The sequence below is a fragment of the Chelonia mydas genome, chromosome 11, assembly GCF_015237465.2.
Source record: "Chelonia mydas isolate rCheMyd1 chromosome 11, rCheMyd1.pri.v2, whole genome shotgun sequence".
NCBI classification, from domain to species: Eukaryota; Metazoa; Chordata; order Testudines; family Cheloniidae; genus Chelonia; species Chelonia mydas.
Window position 1 is genome coordinate 43,831,739 of NC_051251.2, and position 23,255 is coordinate 43,854,993.

At 39.9% G+C, this 23,255-nt stretch overlaps 1 protein-coding gene and 1 long non-coding RNA gene across 5 annotated transcripts in view; one reads left to right on the forward strand and one right to left on the reverse strand.

Moving 5' to 3' along the window:
* Positions 1–23,255, reverse strand: part of PDE11A (phosphodiesterase 11A) — a 226,144-nt gene that overhangs the window by 39,988 nt on the left and 162,901 nt on the right. For all 4 annotated transcript variants that reach the window (XM_043524765.1, XM_043524766.1, XM_043524767.1 and 1 more), the window contains 5 exons: positions 20,457–20,603; positions 20,245–20,352; positions 7,055–7,164; positions 3,775–3,865; positions 270–370 (listed from right to left, as the gene is read on the reverse strand). In XM_043524765.1, coding sequence (XP_043380700.1) covers positions 270–370; positions 3,775–3,865; positions 7,055–7,164; positions 20,245–20,352; positions 20,457–20,603 — 557 coding nt within the window. The remainder of the gene's footprint in view (positions 1–269; positions 371–3,774; positions 3,866–7,054; positions 7,165–20,244; positions 20,353–20,456; positions 20,604–23,255) is intronic.
* LOC119567321 overlaps positions 1–23,255 on the forward strand; it is a 62,070-nt gene that overhangs the window by 24,511 nt on the left and 14,304 nt on the right. The gene's annotated exons all lie outside the window — the stretch shown is intronic.

Below are 23,255 nucleotides of genomic sequence, written 5' to 3' on the forward strand. Positions count from 1 at the left end.
TACAAGATTGGGCTATGCCTTTCTTCTGCAGTTGCTTCAAGTTTGAGGACAGGATATGTCTTGGCTTTTGCTGAATATCAAAATGAAACTCATTTAGGCATATGAGAAACTTCCATTAGCCTAAGCTAAAATAAGTGTTAGACTAAATATTTCCAACTATAATTAACCACTAACTTCACATATTACATACCCCCATTGGTGCTTCATGGATCATTAGACAATGTTCTTTGGATTTTCATTTGTCAAATATAAACAATGCCAATACCTACTCAAAATACAGAGTGAGATCTGTTGCCAATATTGACTGCTTCAGAAGCTGCATCAGGTCACTGTACTCCTTGGAGGACAAGTTAGCAAAGATGTTGTGACCCTGTAATGAAAGAGATAGAGATGCTAAAGGACTAAGATTTCTAACACACTAATCTGCCCCGTTTTGCTACACAGAAGTTTTTTCCGAATCCTGGTAAAACCATGATAAAATAATGTTAATGCTACTGAGATTACATTAGGACAGGAAGCGCTGGCCACTGTAATCAAGAAGCTGGGCTGTGTTTCTTAACTGTGCTAATATTATAGCTTCTTGCAAAAAGATTTATTCTTTGGTCTGACTCTGCACAGACTCAGTTTATGGAGGAAAAACTATGGACATTGTACATCTCAATCTTTCCCTTTTAGCAAATATTTTTGGAGCAGTGCTTTGTGGCTTTTCAGTTGTGCTGCCAACAGATTTATCTATGCTGCTGCTCAAAGGCATGCAAGCTGCTGTTAGAGCAGTCAAAGACACTAAATCAGTTTTTCATTCGCAATACAGTCTCTCCACTCACCATGACTATTTTCCACTATCTCACTATACATACGGGCTTTAGTCACTCAGACTGAGGAAAAGCTAAGTTTGTAGAGCCCTAGACCTTGTGGGCCGTGTAAGAAGGCACTTTTTAAAGGACTGTGAAGGCTTATGATTCTGGAAAATGTTTTACAGCCAGAATGAAAGGGAACAAATTATTTAATGTTGCTGTTTTGGAAAAGGAAGATAATATTAACAATTTTATAGTTAGAGACGTGTCAAATAAGGGGGAACACAGAGCCCATCATTTATCCAGAGATTTATCATTTATCATTCAGTTTATATGACATTTGCAGTTGAATTTGGTTGAACTTTAAGCTAATACTGGGCTTTGTAATGTCAGTCACATATGATTACATTCACATATTAACGTCCCACTTAGGCATTGCTTCCTACCCTTCGATATAATGATGTTTTTGGTAACTGAATCTAATTTTGATAGTTGACTGCAGTATAATTTTCATATCCAATGTGCACTGCCATCTAGTGTTTAGGAAGAAGATTAGAACACTATACAGAAAACAAGAGCTTTCCATAGATAAGGGGCATCTTTTCTTTCTCTAGTGACCCCTTAATCTTGTAAAAGATTTCCTTTCACCTATGTGTTGGGAAGGTGGGGGAATTCTAGAAGACATTTAGTTACAGACTACAATTTAGGTATGGTGTACAAAGAAAAGCCCAAACCCACATGTGTTCAAAAAACAGCAGATAGTCACAGCATAGAATTACTCACTAGTAGATCTGAATTATTATATAACAAACAGCTAACAAAGGGCTTTCCCACTATATTCAAGGCTTTAATGCTTGATGAATTATTTCATAATGTATAAGGCAACATCACCACAGCACAAAACCCAGGATTGTGTGTGTCAAATGTGCCTAGACCAAATACAGCCACCTTTTTTTGTTCATGCTGATACAAATCTAAAGAAATAATACACTATGCTGTGACATTTCCCTCTAGAAAACACAGACAGACTGAAATATTAAACACTAACATATAGGGTGTAATCTAATTTCAGCCCACTAGAATGAGAGGTCCAGATACTCCATTGACCTCAATGGAGATACATCTACTTGCAAAAACAGTTGGAGTGTTTGGTCCCATCTGTGAATTTTTTATCCAGACAAGTAACAACACACAGAATGTAGGGCTTAAAATCATAGCAGGGTGAATTGGGTGGAGTTGCCAGGACAGAAGATGTTTGAATGATGAAAGAGAAGGAGTAAATTGGGTAAGGGAACACTTTGCCCAGGGAGGGAAGAAGTTTTTCGTAGATTTCTGGTGATTTTTTTTGAGGCCAGCAAGGATCATTAAATCATTTCATCTGGCCTCCTGTATAACACAAGCCCTCCTGTTCTGAGCCCAATAACTTTTGTTCCAGAAAGGCACCCAGTCTTGATCTGAAGATATCAAGAGATGGAGAATCCACCCCTTCCCTCAGTAGTATGTTCCAATGATTAATCATCCTTGGGGGAAAAAAACTGTGGCTTGTTTCTAATTTGCTTTTTGTCTGGCTTTAGCTTCCAGCCATTGGTTCTTGTTATCCCTTTCTCCTCTAAGTGAAAGAGCCCATTAGTACCTGGTATTTTTCCTTGTCAAGGCACTTATCAAGTCTCCCCCAATCTCCTTTTTGATAAACTAAACAGATTGAACTCTTAGGCTTTGTCTACTCTAGCAACTTTATTTTGGTAGAATTATGTTGCTCAGGGCTGGTCAGTTATGCTGCCCTAACTCCCAGTGTAGACAGTGCTACATTGAAAGGAGGGCTTCTACCGTCAACATAGCTACTGCCTCTTGGGAGAAGCCTTCCCAGCAGCGTAGGTAGCGTCTTCGCTGAAGTGCTACAGTGGCGCAGCTGCAGCATTTTAAGTATAGACAAGCCCTAAGTCTCTCAATATGAGGCATTTTTTTCCAGCCCTCAATTCATTTTTGTGGCTCTTCTCTGCACCCTCTCCAGTTTTTTCAACATCATTTAAAAAATGTAGACACCAGAACTGTCAGCAGTATTCTGGTATTGGTCTCACCAGTGCCATGTACAGAGGTAAAATCACCTTCCCATTCCTATTCATTCCTCCCCTGTTTATACATCCTCGGGTTAGATTAGCCTTGTTGCTCCAGCATTGCTCTGGGAGCTCATGTTTGGCTATTATAACCCCTAAATCATTTTCAGAGTCCCTGCTTTTCAAGATACAGTCCCCCATTCTGAAGATATGGCTTGTATTTTTCTTTTCTATATAGTGATGAAGGTATTTTGTAAAAAGTCAAGTGAACAACTTAGTAACTATATGATTTATTTTTGTAACCAGTGTCTGCCTATTTCCCCCACTTATTGTTACACTGCTAGTTTGTCACATCGTGCATACAATTAAAAAGTAAGCTCTTCGTGGCAGGGACTATACCTGCCTATATAGGTGGAAGCTCCCAGCACACTTTGGGTGTAACTGCAGTATATGTAATAAACCCAACAACAGTTACTGAAAATACAAAACTATACACTCCAAAGATACTGTACATATTGTGGTTGCCCAGAAAGGAAAGCAAATTTGATGCTTTACATTTTTTATTTTTACAATAGAAGGTGAGTGTGACAAGGTAAACACATTAGCTGGGAAAGGATTAAGAGTTCCTTGGCTCTCAAATGGCTGAGAAGGGTATACATAAGGAAGATGAATGATCCAAGGGGGATACAGGGGAAGTGTGTGTCCTTTTCCCCAGGCTGAATGAGGCAGGGAGAGTCTCAGGGGAAAATAGTCAACAGTTGCAGTTAAATTGTTTTATATTGTATTGTGTGAGAGCTTTGTGGTAGTCAATAAACGCTGCCTGGAGGAAAGGGCCATTAAAGGAGTTTGGGCATGGGGTGTGTTTCCCTGTGAGTGAAACAGCCCCCCACCCTACAGTGAAAGTAATAATCCAACTAGTCTGGTACCTCACTTTGAAGAATCATGACAGCATGATTAAAATGATGGTGCTCCAAAGTAGCAGAAGTTCCATAAAGTTGAGCCAAAGCTGATCCGCTCCTGAAACAGAACAAGGGACATTAGCAATTAGCATCTGCCCTCTTACCAAACACATTTGAAGCGATGTCTTCACCCAAACACTCTCCAATACAGTGTATGGAAATGCAGAGATGAAATTCCATAGCTCAATAAACTAATTTATGGCTACACCCAATTAAAATTATAGACCTGCAGGTTCTGGACCCTGTTAAGTCTGCTTTGAGCAGCTAAGGATTCCTCCTGAGCAATACAGAAATTTTGGGTGACCTTTTCAAAAGCACCTGTGATGGTGCCTTATCACTGTCTGTAATAACAAGAGTAAGACTAGTTTCATTCCAAATTAGGTGATGTTTTATATATGTTACATATATTGCAGGGGTGTATCTCATATACACAGTCACAGACATGTAATATATGTAGTGGGGCAGGGATTGCCTTTTCCTCTACCTTTGTACCAAGCCAGTCCCTAATACATGTAATAACAATGGTATATAGCAGGCATTTGCAAAACTCTGCTGTAAAAGGGCCTCAAGGGTAGTTAAAATGCTGTCCCTGCAGTGGGCAACACCAGAGTGATTTTAAAAATACTAAGAAGAAAGAGAGGAAGTAAAAACAGAAGCAGAAACCATAAAAGTCTAACATTCTTAGAATATATTTCTAATCATGGTTATTTTTTATAAAAGCTAGTTGCAAAATATGTAGCATACAGTTTAAAAGTTCTAAGATGAAACTTTAAAGGAAGAAAAACTATGAAATGTAATTATGAAATTGAGAATTGTTGGAAGGTGGAGGGGAGTGGGATTGGACTGTCAGAGTAGATTAATGTTCACCAGTATTTCACTTCTGGGACCCAGCCTAAAGCGACAAGATGGGTTTTCTTTCCAAAGAAATGAGTATAAGAGATTATGCTAGAAACGAATAGCAGGCGTCTCCTAGGAGCATATACTACAAAGCTGTACCGTACTGATATTTAATCATCAGGGGCAGCTGTAATAGAGAGGGGGATAAGTGGGAAACATCATCCCTAGAGAAAACAGTGCTGAGGTGTACTAACAGAGCAATTTCAGAGAACTCTGATGTTGCTTCCAACATATACCTCTTGATCTTTCATCACACAAAACACTGATACTCAGCAGTAAGATAAAACAGGAAAATGTGATGCTTAACTTTATAAGTAAGCTTTGGAAGAATAAATCATAGCTGCTGTTATGAGAGGTACAGATTCTGTTTTCAGGGATATTTTATCTGTGTGTCATGTCTTCAATAATTTCTTTATGGCATTAGAAAAACACAGTATCCTCTTTGTACTCAGTTGTCAGTTGTACTGGAAGTGACAGCATTCAAGTGCTAAAATCCTCTATTTCAAACTTCCCAAGAGAAACATTACATTCCAATGGAGAAATGGTTAGGTTAATCAGAGCCTGAGTCTATAGGGATTTAAATCCTACATAAGTCTTATCTTTGTGAATTAGGAACATGAACATCAATCAGCAAAATTTTCCCATTTGTCTTACACAGTTTTCCATTTTTTCTGCTTCTCATCAAGACTCCAGCAGCATAAAGCAACTGGTGATACTTTGTAACCTTTGCACCAGTAGTCCTGTCTCTTGAGCACTGCAATTGATTTTTCTTGCCTTGGTGAGTGACAATCCAGACAATGTCATTGTTTCATTGAGAGTGAACAGCAGCACCAGCAGCTGAGGAAACAGCAGCTTAAGGAAATGCTAACTCGGTGCATCAGAAACGTTAACCCGGGTGGAGCGTAATGAGGCAGTTTGCCCTAAGAAACAAAACAGTCAATGTACACTACTCACTGTGCCACACGTGCTCCTTTTTTGCACAAAAATGTGTCGAGGGGAATAAGTTAGCACAACAGCTCTCTGGCTTTCGAATAGCTGTGGAGTTGGCCACCTCTCCCTTCGGTCCACAGGACTAGCAGTAGGGCAGAGCCACAAAACCATGCTGCGGCCCAGGGACTACAAAACGCCGATCTTTTTGGATTTTGGTTATCAGCAGATGGTCATGTTTCCTTTGTCAGTGAGCCAATGAAACAATAGAGGTCCTGGATTAGACATCTATCTGACAGCTCCATTGCAGAGCTCAGCTGGGATGTTGTAATGGGAGATTTCCTGCCCCCTTCCAAACCTGGATGGCAGGGGTGCGGGTGGGAAAGGAGAGATATGCCCTTTGATCAAAGGAACCTCCTTATCCCACAGGTAAAAAGAAAGGGAATAAACCCTCTCTCCCCCCACTACACTAAACTGCCTCTACCAGCAATCGCGTGGAGGAGGGGACTGCTTGAGGCAGTAGAGCATAACCGTGTAAGGAAGGGTTGCAGGATCAGGCCCTGGACCCCTAAACTAGATTTCCTTTTAGAGTGAAATTCACTGGGATCTGTACAGCAGGTGCAAGACTCCACTTAACAGATAAGAATCTGAATAGAAAGTCTAACACACAAGCTCTACAGCGTATCCATCAATCAGCTGGCCTAACAGAGGTGCCTTCTCACACTCTGTTACCATGCCAGAAGTCTCCAAGCCAGCCCCATAGTTTCACTGAGGCTAGGCCAGAAGAGAAGCCACATACCTGTGTTTATATGGAACCAGTGGCCCCAGTACTCTGCACAGCTGGTGTGGCAGAGTTAGGCTGGAATGACCGCCACATCAGATTGTACAGATCCCCGCACCATAGTTTTAGGTTGGTGGCAACCATTCCACGTGCCAAAGATTGAAAACTTGGGCTTTATGCAGGTGGAGTGAATGTCACCCTTTTTGGACACAGGGCTTCAGTTTTACCTGCTTTTATTTAAATATATTAAATAACTGGAAAAGGTTTCACAATGATTCCAACATACCAGCCAAAGAGAGATTGGGGCATTTGCAATGCTTCTCATGATCAGTGTCGGCAGGTTTCTAGCTGGCAGATATTTTGACTGGAGGGATCATCAATGTTTGGCATCACATTTCTATATTAGGTGTTAGTTCACAAGGGGCAACCCAAATCAACAGCATGACACAAAGGGCAAGTCAGCAATTACCAAAAAGAATAGGGAATTATAAAGATGGATAGTCCCTCATTACATGTAAGCACAGGAATACTTGGCCTTGGCCTAGAAGCCCTGAAATTAATGCTTCATTCTTTATCCCCTGTCACCTTTTGCTCTGATGTGGAAGGGAAACAAATTAAAGTAATAAGAATTAGAAAACTTACTTGGCTTGGAAGGCATTGTTGGTTCCCCTGTGGTCAAGGTCATGACATAAACATCCCACAATCAACGCTAAAATTTCAATTTCAGTCAGAATCTCCTGAAATCCTGCTGTCTGAGAACAGAAAAAATAACTATCAGAAGCAAGAAGGATAGATAATGTTAGTCCATCGAGTAACAGTCATCTCTGTTTTGAAACCACCATCCTTTAAATAAGGACAAGATAAATGCTTTATTGTCATATTATGTTCACTGCTGTATGCTAGATGGTTGGTGGAATAGATAATGTCCTTGTAGTGATCTATTATTATCTCTGTCACATTTTTAATACTCTCTTCCCCAGTACCCAGAAGGTGCAGTGGGAAAAGAGCTGAAAATAAAAACAATCCTTACATACTAAGATGAGAAGCTGAAATTACATATGTGAAAAACATAAAACAAAATCTGTTTCATTTTAAAATTACTGTTAAGTAGACAGAGACTTCTTAGATCCTGAGGTGCTGTATTTGTTGTACATTGTTGGAGACAACTTACAAGCTAAATCAAAGGAGGCTTAAAAGAGAGAAGCTAAATATCAGCTATGCAAATACTAAAGCAGTCAGAGACTGTTTTGTTCACTGCAACAAAGGAGATTAGAAACAACATTCCATGATTTTAGGTGGAAACACCTTGAATAGCATAATTCTACTAGAAATACCCTGCATGAGTTTGAGAGGAGATTTTTCTTAAATAAAGCACAGGAATTCTTCAGTGATAAAACTGATATGGTAGATATGAGAAATACAGAATGTACTCAAGACAAAATCATGGCCACCTTAGCTCACATGTGCTGGGTTTTGTTTGTTTGTTTTTGTTTTTTTTAAACTTCAGATTTCTGCCTTGGGTTGGATTTGAACTCTGAGTGTCTGGGACAATGCTTAGATTCCTCAGTTATAATGCACCATTGGCCCCAGTTAGGTCCTGTCCCAAATATGCTGGTGTGAAGAGAAGAGGAGGTGATGCAGGAAACCCCTCCTGACACTAGAATTCCCCTGCAGGGAGGTAGCAATACAGTAGTTTGTCTGCCTGAGCAGCCTGAGACAAGCAGAGGAGGTACTAGCATTGCTGACCCTGCAAAATTTCCCCTAAGGGTATGCCTGCGTTGTTGGGTGTGCCATTGGCAGACCACTGTGCTTTGAAGAGCTACGCTAGAAGGACTGCATGATATACTTTTTCTAAAGATACAGCAGAACTCACTGATGAATTTGCTCCCACACAGCACTCTTGGAGATATTATGCCTGCTTCTGCCCTGCGCCAGCATAATGTTTTCAGATACCTCAAATCACACTCGTTGCATTCTGTACTACCCCATTCCCTCAGAGCCTGTGTCCCTAACAGGAATAATTTGGTCCTCAGATTTTGAAAAAGCACAAGGTAATATTGATGCCAAAAATGACAGGCTAAGCTAGGAAGTCATGATATGGGGCCTGACTTTCAGCAATGCTGAGCACCAAGAAATTTAACTGAAGTCCATGGGAGAGACAGATGCTCAGCACTTCTGCACAATCATCTCCATAGAATGCAAAATAGTTTGATGGATAGCAGAGTATCTCAGAGAAGGGACATAAGCAATTCTCACTGCGAATTTCTCCAGTCGAAAGAGGTTAGCAGTGGAGAAGACCAGATATTGATTTCATCAGTTGACCTTTGTCAGGAAGATGCATTATGCAAATGATTTTATTGAGAATATGGTATGTAAAATAGAAAAGTTTGCTAATAAGGCCAAAAGCAGAGTTGTGTCCACTAAGGAGGAACAAGACAACCAGATTCAGAGAGATTTTGAGCTTTTAGTTGACAGGGTCAGTAAATGGAAAATGCAGTTTAATACAGGCAACTATTTAAAAAAAGTCAAGGGGTGTGAGGAGGAATAACAAAATATAGAGTATGTTTTAGACCGAGTGTACTGACCCAGGATAAGGATTTATTGGTTACTATAAAAAAAAATCCTTGGAGCCATCGACCCAGTGTATCACTGCAGTAATAAAGGCAAGCAGGATACTGGGATGCGTCAGCAAAGGGACAGAGTACAAATCAAAACACCGGGTAGAGCTTATCTAGAATTCTGTGTTCAGTTCGGATTTCAATAGCCCTAGAGCACAGAACCTCAAAAACTCAAGGTGATTTTGGTTATTATAAGGAAACACTTAAGGAGGCTTTGTTTATTCAAGAAAAGAAATCTCTGACAAACTAGGGTGGCTCATTTAATGAAGGAATTAAATCAACTGTTTACAATTGTTGAAAAGTAAGGGATACTTTTTATCTATTTTACATGGTATTTGACTTAGAGGACTACATTTATGGAATAATTGGTAAATATGGCAGCAAAGTGTGTAAATGATGGAAAGAAGTTTTAATGGAGGAACAGGAAACAAGCACAAACCAAGAAAGCAGGAGGGCAAAGTGCACAGCTTTTCATCAGACAGAAATATGTAACCATTACTTAATCTCTGATGATGCTCTGGAGTAACTAAACATAAATGGCTAGATCAGAATCAGTGGTGTGAGGCAGTAGGGGCCATATGAGACCTTTGTAAGTTACACATTTGAGTGGCACAATCAACCAGTGGAATCTAGGAGAAACCTACATTTTCATGACAGGTGGAGCGCTCTGTTACATCAGTGTATCAAGTAAGGTATGAATTGCAATCTAAATGCTATGTTGTTTGTCTACATCCCAGTGATACCAGCAAAAATACCAAGGGGAGGCCTTCTGTGAAGGCAAAACTGAAATAGTTTGTGTCTGCAAATATCTTACGTGCACCTTTAATATTATAACAAAGATGTTCATGGATGCTATCCAGAAAACATCTTTTCTACTTTTCTCATTTGTCTTTGGGAAAAAATACCTTCATGGTGGTGTTACAATGCAGAAGCTCCATGTGCTTTCTGCCACCTGCCATGAATCAGTTTTGCTGTTCCTTATGCTCCCTTTGGACCTGATTCAAATCCCGCTGAAGTCAATGAAAAGACTCCTATTGATTTCAATGGGCATTGGATCATGTTTTTAAACAGACATACTCAACTTAAGTTACACCACCCCTTGCACTTTGTAAAATTAGTCACAACAGCTTTGAATGTGCTCTAGCAGACCACGGTCACGCCCACACTCTTCCATGGTGTTACATGTACTCTCACGTTTCCTCCTCCTGCATCCAATACAGATACTGCCAGTTCTCTTGCCCAACATCTTTTATTAAATAACATGTTTTAGTCACTTTTGACTTCTGCTCTTGACATGTTAAACAGAACACTTGCGTATTTTAGCATGCCACACTGTACAGCATAAAATACTGCACTAGTGAGAGTAGGCGGGATGGGTCTTTTCCATAGCCAGATAACCTGTATATTTGGGAAATTCAAGAAAGAGGCAGATTGTTTTTAAGCAATGGTAGTTAAAAATGGTACATGTTCTTTAAAAGACACTTTAATATCTTACTTTAAAACATTTTTATTTTTTTTAAACCTGTTCAAAATATCCTTTATCCACAGGAGGTGGGAGGGTGGTATTTATATGTAGGGGGATTTGTACTGGAAAATTTCATATACAGATCTTGAAAGATCCATGAGCACGAGAATCAGCCAATTGGAGGACAAACAAAAAATAGTATGTGACTGAAATGACCAATCACACAACAGAAATAGCAAATTGTGACTAGTTCAGTGGCAGCTAGTAATGAGGGGAGCAGCAAGTCAGCTTGGCATGCTTTCCTCTCAAACCAGTGAAGTAAGAAAAATTCACATACTGACCATGGAGGGGGAGACTAATGGTGGCTGAAGAATATCTGCAAGCAGCGTGGGGAGTCAGAGCCACAAAGGAAGTATGCATATGAACTGGGATCGACTGGAAAGAGAAGAGGCAAGGGAAGGTATAGCTCATCCCATCATAAGAGAGAATGCATGAGTGACAAAATGTGTCTGAGTGGGTTTCAGTGCTGCTAAGTGAGGAGAGGCGCAAAGCCAACGGAAAGTGCAGTAAGAGGTAGTGTGGAGGGAAAAGGTGGCTATGCGATAGCATCTGCTTCACAGCTACAATAAGGGAAGTCAACCCATGTCTCTGAGAGGATTCAAAGGAGCCCAAGAGAGTTCAGTTTCCCCACACATAACATTTCAGTGCCATTTGGGTCTCTAGTGCCCCTAAACACCTTCACCCATGTGCTGAATTAATGTTGATAAATGCAAAGTAATGCTCATTGGAAAGCATAATCCCAACTATACATATAAAATGATGGGGTCTAAATTAGCTGTTCCCACTCAAGAAAGAGATCTTGGAGTCACTGTGGATAGTTATCTGAAAACATCCACTCAATGTGCAGTGGCAGTCAAAAAAGCAAACAGACTGCTGGGAATAATTAAGAAAGGGATAGATAATAGGACAGAAACTATCATGTTGCTCTGTATAAATCCATGGTATACCCACATCTTGAATACTGTGTGCAGATGTGGTTGCCCCCATCTCAAAAAAGAAATATTGGAATTGGAAAAGGTTCAGAAAACAGCAACAAAAACGATTAGGGATATGAAACGGATTCTGTATGAGGAGAGATTGATAAGACTGGGACTTTTCAGCTTGGAAAAGAGATGACTAAGGGGAGATACGATTGAGGTCTATAAAATCATGACTGCTGTAGAGAAAGTAGATAAGGAAGTGTTGTTTACTACTTCTCATAACACAAGAACTTGGGGTCACCAAATGAAATTAATAGGCAGCAGATTTAAACAAATAAAAGGAAGTATTTCTTCACACAATGCACAGTCAACCTGTGGAACTCCTTGCCAGAGGATGTTGTGAAGGCCAAGACCATAACAGGGTTCAAAAAAGAACAGATAAATTCGTGGAGGATAGGTCCATCAATGGCTATTAGCCCAGATGGGCAGGAATGGTATCCCTAGCCTCTGTTTGCCAGGAGCTGGGAATGAGCAACAGGGGATGGATCACTTGATGATTACCTGTTCTGTTCATTCCCTCTGGGGCACCTGGCACTGGCTACCGCTGGAAGACAGGATACTGGGCTAGATGGACCTTTGGTCTGACCCAGTAGGGCCATTCTTATGTTCTTATGTATATCTATGTTTAGACACTAGCACATTGTAGTAAGACCTGTTGAGAACTTTACTTTGCAGAGTATTGACTCTATAGACCGTAAAGCCTACTTTAGTAAATATCATATCAGTGTTATGTGATTTAAGAAGCCATCAGCTTTCTTGGCCTGCTGTGCCAATGTCACATGAAGAGTCTTATCCTTCAGGGTACTAAGTGCTTTCAACTCCCATCCATTTCAGTGGGAGTTGCAGATGCCCAGAACCTTCCAGTGGGTGCTCTGCACCCTGCAGGATTGGACTCTGTCTACATTTCAAAAAGGCTGGTCTAAACGCCAAAGAAGATTCTAAACATGAAGCATCCATAAGAATAGAATAACTTGACTATTATTAAATGGCTGCTCCTGAATTGTAGATAAATCGCCTTTAAAATGTCAGTTTCAATAACATAGTTACAAGAGCAGAGGAAGCATCTGAAAAATACTGTCTTTTTTTTAAGATTGCTCTCATACAACAAAGAATAACAAAGGTCCCTTTAAAAAAAGTATAAATAAAATAGCTAGTGACCTGGCAATACGATGTGCCAAGTTTCAGTCCAAAGAAAATGTCCATGGCTGAGTTATAAACTACTGAAAATTGGAGTTTTATAATGGAAAACTGATGTCATAATAAATGGTCCTCGGCTTAACACAAGGTTTGATTGAATTCAAGGATTCAGCCTGCATCATAAATGCAGGAGTACAGATTAAGCAATTTACTAATAGTAGCAATAGCTCAAGAATAAATTCAACTTTTTATTTAATCAAAAATCTTGTCATGGAATACATAAATAGGATATTTCACTTAATAAAAACATTTAATTTAAAAACAGTATTATGATAGGAGGATGTCTGCTTTGCACATAATGCAGGAAGACAGAGAGTGTCCCCCACTTTTTAAATTTACGTGTAGACAGGAAAAATACATAGCTATGGATGATGGTGTAATAGAATTTATTTTCACCAGAACAGGAATGACTCATAACTCATGAGTGGCAGAGCTTAAAGTGAGTAATGGAGGTCATTCTTTCATGTGAGGAAATGAATCGCATTACGCCTTGCCCCACTTTTATGTGTTTTTGTTATTAGCACACTGGATGCGACTTTAATTATCTGTTGCTTTACTTTTCTTTCCTTTTTACTTTTTAAAATAAATAGTGATGAAGGGTGTGTCCGATGAAGCTTACAAAGTTAGGGCCTGATCCTGTGACCTGTTCTCATGCCATATTCATGAGTAGTCTCACTGATGTCAATGGGAGTATTCGTGAGTTAGAAATACAACAGTGTGGTATGACTGGTATGCACCCCGCACTGGCTAACTGGAAGTAGCAAGCTAAGGCACCTGGCTGCACCTGGGCCTGGCCTGAATGAAGATGGAGCTAAGTGGGGGAAGGAGCTGGATGGTGAGCATAAAGTGTGGCCGTGCTTCTCACACCTCTCACTGGCTGGGAACGGCGAACCACAGCCACTGAGAGCTGCAGGAGGCCGTGCCTGTGGATAGTCAATGTAAACACTGTCTTGCAGCCCGCCAGTGGATTACCCTGATGGGCCGCGTGTGGCAGGTTGCCCAACCACTGGCATAAAGGGATGAAGCCCAGGTCAGAGAGCGGCTGCCGGGGGAGAGGGGCCCAGAACTCTGCACTACCTCTTGAGTTGCTAGAGAGTGAAGGAAGGGCATGGAGAGGTAGGTGTGCAGTAAGCCCTGCGAGAAACTGTGGAAAAGGGCTTGAAGAAAGACTAAGGTAGAAAGAAGTCCCAGGAGGCAGTGAGGAGTCTAAGGGCTGGTCTTCACTAGGGGGAGATCAATGCTGCTGCAATGCAGCCGGCGTCGATTTAGCGGGTCTAGTGAAAACCTGCTAAATCGACGGCAGAGCGCTCTCCAGTCAACCACGGTACTCCAGCTTCCTGAGAAGAGTAAGGGAGGTATACAGTCTTGGGATGCATCAGGCAAAGTATTTCCAGTAGAGATAAGGAGGTGTTAGTACCGTTATACAAGGCATTGGTGAGACCTCATCTGGAATATTGTGTACAGTTCTGGTCTCCCATGTGTAAGAAGGATGAATTCAAACTGGAACAGGTACAGAGAAGAGCTACTAGGATGATCCGAGGAATGGAAAACCTGTCTTATGAAAGGAGACTCAAAGAGCTTGGCTTGTTTAGCCTAACCAAAAGAAGGCTGAGAGGAGATATGATTGCTCTCTATAAATATATCAGAGGGATACATACCATGGAGGGAGAAGAATTATTTAAGCTCAGTACCAATGTGGACACAAGAACAAATGGATATAAACTCGCCATCAGGAAATTTAGACTTGAAATTAGATGAAGGTTTCTAACCATCAGAGGAGTAAAGTTCTGGAAGCAGTGGGGGCAAAAGACATTAGAGAACTTTTTGCAACAGAAATTTAGAACTACGAATTTACTTGGAAGTGCCTTTGGATATTTAACATGTAATTTTTATGTATTCTGTTCGAATACCAGTTCATAATTAGGAACAACTTCAGACTAAAGGTAGGATCTCTATAAACAATTAAGGCTTGGATTTTCAAAGGCACCTAAGAGTTAGGTGCCCAAATCCCATTGAAATATGATGTGCACAATCTGCAGTCTGTTAAACCCTCCTTATTGTCCCCAGTTTGAATTAATAATAAACTGTTCAGCCTATGTCAGAAAATCAGATTGCTGACATCATAAATATGGATTTTAAATCTGCATCACATCTGCATTTAAACAGACATACAGCAGTGTGTCTAAATGTGTGTGCTGTGGTATTTTGTCATTAGTGTTGAACAGCATTTCCCTAGTTCAGTGCCACTGGAAGCACCATCATAAATTTTATTTATGTGTGTGTGCACACGCATGTGCTTTTACACTCTGCTACCAGTGAGTTTTGTAAAATTCTAAGATTCCATAAGGTGCTATGTAAGCTTTGAGGTAGAGGGGAAATAATGCAATTTCTTCTGGTCAGCTCAGATACAGTTATATGAAGGTGTGTGTATATAATAAAACTGTGCTGGACAGCAGGCAACATAATTACCTAAAAATTACCATAGCTAAAGAGCAAGTTAATGAGACAACCATTCAATGCATGAATACTGATTTCAAGAGGAAAACTACCCTTAGTCTTGAGAAACAGGATAACAGAAACTAATCATAATTGACATACTACTAAAGTATTGTTTGACCTTTGTCCCTTTGAATCTGACCTTATTTTTGAAAATATAAATATCTTTAAAAGTCAAGCAAGCCTTCAAGATCATTTCGAAGTCACTGTCTTCTAAGTCTGGCATGATCTTCCTTTTGACCCTTTTTTGTAATATAGAAAATTAGCTACATTGACTTGGGCCTGATAGGTACTGATATTAGTGGGTTTTTTTTTAAATTTAGTTAAAACATTTATGCATCAATCAACAACGTTTCTGGCATATTGGCACAGACAACCCTGAAAGTTTTTTGGAAGACAACATACTAGTTTTTTAAGTACAAAATATTTTTAAAGCTTTCCTATACATCTGCTTGTATAGTCCCTCAGCATCTTGCATATAATCATGAATTTATCCTCTCAGCACCCTTGAGAGGTAGGGAATTATTTTTCCCATTTTAGAAATGGGGAAACAGAGGCACAGAGAAATTAAGTGACTTGCCTATGGTTACACAGAGAGCCTCTGCCAGAACCAGAAACTCATCCCAGTCTGGTACCTTATACACAAGACTAACCTTCCTCCCTAGCCAAATTGAGGCACCCACCTGTTCTCAGTGAAATCAACATCAAAGTTGGCACAAACTCACTGTAAACACAATCCCATTGCACCACTTGTTTAGCAGTTTGCTTACAATCAGTTGCACAGTCATTTTTGTACTTTTCTGATTGACCATGATGAGTATGGTTTGAAAAATTTAGATGGGTTGGGTTCATATATTTTTCTTAGACAATGTTTGAGAGGATTCTGAGACCTGATGTCAAGTCTTTAAAGAAAGCAAGATCTATATTCGCCACCCACCCACCCTCTCCTCGTGCCCATTTAATCATCTCTAGATGAAAAGAAGCTACCTGATAGGGTGGAATATTTTTTTCCCCACACAAAAAAGCAGCATATCGGAAACTTGGCATTAGAGCACCACTCAGAGGACAGTTTATATGACATTTGTGGTACTTGCTGAGAAAAGGGGCACAAAAACTGGTAGCATTTGCTAGAAATACACAGAATTTAATTCAGTCCAATTTCAAATGATAAAGCAGTTAGCCCTGGCTTTGGTTTTACTTCTCAGGCATGTATCAGTGGCTTGTCTGGCATCTTGTTGTCCTTTCTCACCATGAAAAATGAAATTTGAAAAACTACTGCTTCCCTGCATATTATCAACTTGGCTGTGAAGTTTAGCATAAGGTTCATACACTGTGTCTAATGCCACAACATTTCAGATACAGAAAAGTGCCCTTGTACATTTGCCTGTAGAAACCATTTTAATTCTATTTATCTGAACAACTTATTTCCAGCTATAAGAATACTAAGAGTGACTGCCATTCTCTGTCTTCCATAGGCCTTTCTCCCCACTGAACCTCTCTATTTACTTCCTCTCATGGTGAGTACTGAAACAGCCTCTCTCTTATGGAATGCTGCGTTGTTTGGTGGTCTGATACATGGCTGTGAGCCAGGAGACAGAGTTCTAATTCTGGCTGTATTAGTGACTCTCTCTTTATTTTTCTGCCTCACTTTGCACATCTGTGTAACAGGGATATTAATACTTACCTATCTCAAAGGAGTATTGTAGGGATCCATTTTAGATCATGTTTGTGCAGCATGTGTATGAACATGTAAAGTGCTAAGGACCTGATCCAATGTCCATTGAAGTCAATGGAAAGACTTCAGTGGGCACTGGATCAGGCCCAATCTAATCCATTTACAGGACAAGTTATGCAGCCTCCTCTGACAACACTGCCAGCCGCAACATCATTGATGCAAATGGTGTTTTATAGACTGGCAGGTGGTAGGAGTCTTGAAAAGCAGTAATGCTCACATGCCCTCCCACTCCCTTTAGAAAACAAGTACACAATCTTTGAGATGCACCTTGTTTCCAGCAAAGCCCTTGCTTGCTAATTTCCACAAATAAGCCCAGGATTCTCCCAAATGGAGATGTGTTGGAATGTACCATGAAACTTGTGTGGTTTGATTTTTTTATATATATTATTGTCAACAAAATGCAATGAATCAGTTTAATTCTTGGATTTGCAGGTTTCTGTCTGGTGCCTTACTAATCTACTTTTACATACCATGAATTTCATGTCAGATTTCACCACTTAGAATTCTCTCATCCCAGTATGTGACACGTTCCATCCAGTTCTTTTACTTATTCTTCTGCAAATATTTGGATGGAGGGAGCCTGTCAACTCCCAACTGATTTATAGAAGTGCCTCGTACAGTGTCTTGAGGAGATGTAAGCATTTTAATATTGTCCAACAGAGATCTCATTAACACAAAAGTGACTAAATCAGCGTATGGCATAGCTATATAAAGAAACTTATGGTAGCCCACCATCAATTTATGGTAGCTCACATTTGCCATAAAAAAAAAATTCAAGTAGAAAAGATACAGATTAAACTTCTATGCGTGGCCCTTGATTCGAAGGGATGAATGCTGTTGTAGCTAAGCCACAGGCCAGTGATTCAGAACTCTTGGGTTCTCTTTCTGCCTACGTCAGTGACAGGCTTCCTGTTATGACCCTGGGAAAGTAAACAGGCCAACATTTTCAACAGTGGCCTGGGCTTTTAGATGCACGAATTTGTGGGTATCCAACAAAGACACTTTGGGTTTGATTTTTCAGTGATTAATCTGAATCCAGTTGGTTAAAGCAAGTCACTCTGTCACCCCAGTTATTGTATTATCTGCTTAATAATATTTGAGTATTGCTTCCAAAATTATGGCTTTGTTAAAAAACAAATTGAAAAACAGCAGAACAAGAAAAAAAAGTTCCCAATTTTGTGGGGAGAAAACTTAAAAAATTTCAGTTTCTTTACATTTTTGATAAGAAAAGAAGCAGTAAAATTGTCATTCACTGTGGAAAAATCAGTTTTGCCCAGAAGACAGACATTTATCACTTTTTTTCTGCAGAGAGATGTGTTTGTTGCCACAAACAACAATTTTGCCCCAGAACAGGTTTGTAAATGTGAAGATATACAATTTCAAATGCAAATATTCATGGAGTGAACACAGGTTGTTTTGCCAAGACATGTGCAGCATCTCACATGTTTGTTGGTTTGGATAGATGTATGCTACGGACAGGCAAACCTTTGGAAAATGATGAATGAAACTAGTTACTAGGACAACTTTCTAGCTATTGGTATAGCTTATAATATGAGTCATGCCATGTTCCTAAGGCAAATCTTTAAAGCTATTCACCCTTTATACCCCAAGGCACTTAAAGGGTTAAAAGGTTTAAACATGACCAACTTTTCATAGTCGTCTTTCAGACTACATATGAGGAAACGTTTGCACAAACACTATACTGCAGGACCTTCTCTTCAGGCTCGAGATAAACCAATGAGGCTGTGTTTGGATCCAGATTAGATTTACACTGCAGTTTGAGGCTGAATCAGGGTTCATGTTCAGTTTTGGGAGTTAAATCCCACAACCTGTTAAATTTTAGCTCAAAACAGTGCAAATCTCATGGTGGATCTGTTTCTATTGCCTTGAACAGTAGGGATCTTGCATCTGTTCTCAAAACTTTCCATTATCAAGGCCTGAAATCTTTCAAACAGCTGTTCTTACCAAGGTTTCAGATGCATTTCAACCAGAAAGTAAGCCCCTTCTAGTTTTGGTTCTAACCACAAATCTTAAGAGCAAGTTTGGATCCAGGAATTCAAACTGTATTCTCCTGAAATGAAGGGATTTGGATTTGCAATTTTGACTTTAGGCCATCTGTAGTTTAAAAGGAGAGCAATACAGAAAAATAACTAGAGCTACAATCCTTCTCTCTAGAGCCCTGCGCAGATACACAAATGTGTATCCGCATCCGATCCACGATCCACAAAAATTATCTGCGGATATCCGCAGATATCTGTGGATTTGCAGGGCTGTACACTGGGGGCCGGGCTGAGGCTCCGAGGCATCCCCCTGCCAGACACCAGTCAGGGAGAGCCGTGTGGGGAGCCTGTGCAGAGTCACGGACCCTCTACCTGCCCTCAGCCGGGCGGGGAGCCTCGGGGTCGGGCACACGGCTGGGGGCTGCTCTCAGCCCCCCCCCCACCACCACAGGCAGGTGGAGGGTCCGCTGTGGCTCCCCATAGCTCCCTGGCTGGGCTCCATGTTGGCCTGGGGGCTGCTTGGGCCCCCCACCCAGGGCAGGTAATGGGTCTGCTGCGGCTTCCCACAGCTGCCTGCCTGGTTCTTACAGGTTCTTATCCGGTGGGCAGCTGTGGGAAGCCATGGCAGACCCTCTACTTGCCCAGGGAGGGGGGCCTGAGCAGCCCCCAGGCCAACATGGTTGTGGACTCTTGGCATCAATAGGAATACTTTATATGCAGAGAGAAGGTTAGACCCTTTGATGGATATCTTTGATGAATAGCAGAAAACAATATGCGGAGGCTGCAGGACCTATTCGGATCCTCTCTAAGGAAACCCATTTTTAAATGGTTTATAAGGCAATATCTCCTATATCTATTTAGATGAAGCTAGGGAAGTAGCTGAATAAGTATCATCTCACCAAATAACCCTGCTGATAGGATTCTACACACTCAGGTTTTTATGACCTCCATGTTCACATGCGGAAATAAATGCAAAATCAAAGATTTCAAAAAAGGAAGACATGGTAAGATCAAAATCTCTAATAAGCTCCCTACTCCAAGATTGTCATCTGTTAATTATTAGTCATTTTAATGTGCCTGTGAGATCACTGTTGCTAAAACTCTATAAAACGGTGCCAAAATTGTGCTCCCACAATTAGGATACCCTTATTTATTGTACATTGCTATAACATAAATGAATATAATAACTAAAAAATAAACATTGGAAAAGATGTTTAGCCACATAAGACACTGTGATGATAAAAGCTCTTATGAGGGCTGTCCCTTTCGTGGAATACTTACAGTTAACATTGCAAACATTAACTGGCACACATTGAAAGCATGCCTCCAGTTGTGATACAGAACCATTCGATAATTCTTCCTCACTGTCAAAAGCCACCTACACAGTGTCTGAAATGAAAAGTACAAATTGTATCAGGGCTACTAAATGTGTACAAATGGGCATAGCACTGCCAAGACAAAGTGGCAGATATCTCTACAGAGCAGATGGTTACCTCATAGTCAATTTTAAATTTCTGAACCATTCCAAGCTCCATGAACATCCGGAGGGCTGCAGTAATCATGGCATCCACATCGAGTGAAAAGTCATCAAAATGGATATTGTCAATGCCAAGCTCTGACACCAGTGGTATGTTCGCTCCCTAGAAATGACAAAGAGAAAGGGAAACTCCTTGTTCAAAATTCAAGGTTTTTTCCTTTGTCTGATTCTTAGAACAAATTTATTATAAGTCATCGCTGACCTGTAAATACACTCTACTAGATCTAAACTTCAACTTGAACTTTTGTTGCCCTAAGCAAATAAGGGGGAAAAAGCTAATCTGAGTAGGGAATATGCTTACTATCAATGCTGGAGCCCATATATAGAATATAGACTATAATAGCTTTCCTCTTTACAGATATTGTAGCAACACAGTATATTCTACTGCAAATTACAATGGTCAAATGCAACAAACATCTGGACAGCCAGCACCTGTGAATTTTAACGGCTACCTTTCAGAAACAGAGAAATAAATACACCATCCTGAAGAGTTTCTCTCGCCAAATTTCCTTACAGACTGTAGTTGTACAATTGTCCGCTGTTATATACAGTTTTACTGTATGTTCAGAGAGACAAAAAGGGTAATGCAAGATATTTCTAGTGTAAATATTTTTCAAATTTAAACAAAGTTGTTTGGAGCATTCGGTTCATTTTCTAAATACATAACAATAACAGCCTTACATTTTGCTTTTTGTAAATATAACACTATAAATTCATCTTTTTTTAAAAAAAAGATGACGAGTGAGGGTTTTTTAAATGCAAAATAGTACAACAGTGCATACTATTCTCTGTGCAATTATTGCATTTGTGCACCCAAATCAGTTAAATGTATATGGATACATGTAGCTGTGTGGCAGCTAACTAGCCATTTGCACACAAGTACCAGAATTGCCCACGCAGTCACATTTTTTTGGTGATGATTTAAAAAAAAGTGTATGTTTCAATCTTACATCTCCATTTTTGAAAACTCATTGGTCATAAACCTGGAGTGATAGCAACACACAAAACCTTTTCTTAAACACAAGTGCCTGCTAATGACTTTACACTTGGCTCAAGCTATTCAACCACACCATATAATACGAGATGGTGTGAACTTGCCACAATACAGTACAAATGTTGGAACGTTAAAGTGGCTGGTTAATGGCCAACTAAAATAAAAAGTTATTTTTAATTCCGTATCTAACGGAGGGGCGCCAGTAGCATAAAAAATCACCATGACCTGTGCTAGCTGAAAGGGGTTCACCAATCTAGAACTGAATTGGCAAAGAAAACTGAACAACCATCTAAATCCTAGAGTCTTTCCAGGACATGGTTGAACTTTTGCAGGATACATGTGGGGAAGCTAGCTTTGCTATTGCCTCAGCTATCTCTGCTCTGGAAACTCGGGACTTCAGTTTTCATCAGTTTAGCATCTTCCATAGGAGCAAATCCTGAAATCTTCTGAACCTCTCCCATTTTACATCAATGAGAGTTACAGATGCTTGACATCTCTCATGATTTGGCTAATAAGCACTAAAATAATTTTTAAGGTAGAGAAAATGACATTATAAAATGCTGTAGATGTAAAATATGCAGTGTTGTTGTAGCCATGTCAGTCCCAGGATACTGGAGAAACAAGGTGGGTGAGGTAATATATTTTATTGGACCAACTTCCATTGGTGACAGAGACAAGCTGTGTAAGCTTGAAAGCTTGTCTCTCTCACCAATAAATATTGGTCCAATAAAAGATATTACCTCACCCACCTTGTCTCTGTAGATGTGAAATTGGGTCATAACTGCTAAGTCTCTGCTATGCTGAATTTAAGGGAGCTAATAGCCAATGTCAAAGTTTCTTATGGTTCACTCGCTCTTCAAAGCTTCATCAGGCTGTTTGCGATCTATGTGGAGTTTCATTCCTCCACTGATACATGCATTATTTGTGATAAATGCACTCTTTGCAAAATGCTGCTGGAAGCAATATATCTGGGGGTTTTTTGAGCTAAATGTTATAAGGAAGTTTATTGGCATGAACGTCTAACGTAGCTCTTTTGTTGCCAGCACTTTTGAAGTAGAGCTGGCTGAAATTTTTTCACCAAAAAATGTGAAAAAACAAAAAACGTTGCTGGAAAATTTTTCACTTTTTGTCTTAGATTTTTGGGTTTATGCTGAAAAGCCAAAACAATCTGTGGAAAAATTTCAAAGATAATTGGGGGGTGGGGGGGAGTTGCAATCTTTCACAGGAAAGATGCATTGTCCAGCCAACTCTAATTCAAAGGGAGATATTTGATGCTGTAGCTCAAATACACTACCATCATTTTCTTCTCTCTTTGTCAAAGAACAGAGTAGCAATAATATATTCCAAATCTATAACAAATTGACCCTCAGGATATTAATAAAGTAAATCAAAGGAAATTTCTTCCCATATCAGTCTTAAACTTCTAAATATTTAAGAGGCTTTACATCCCTAAATTTAACAGGAGTGCCATAATCTATAACTGGATTAATAGGTGGGAGAAAACATTTGTATAAAAGAACCATTTGCTTTACAACAGCAATAAAGGAAACAACAGAATTACGAGTACTGAAGCTAATTTGAATAATGTTTATAAAAATGACATGATGTTGTGTGGCTGCAGGAGTGTGCTGGCTGCACCTGGCATTGTCTGTCCTCACTTTCTTATATCTGAGCTGCAGCAGCCTAAGGTTTATAGGAGAGGGGTCATTAAACTTCTTTTTTTTTTAAATTACAAAGGTATAAAAATATTCACTATACAGA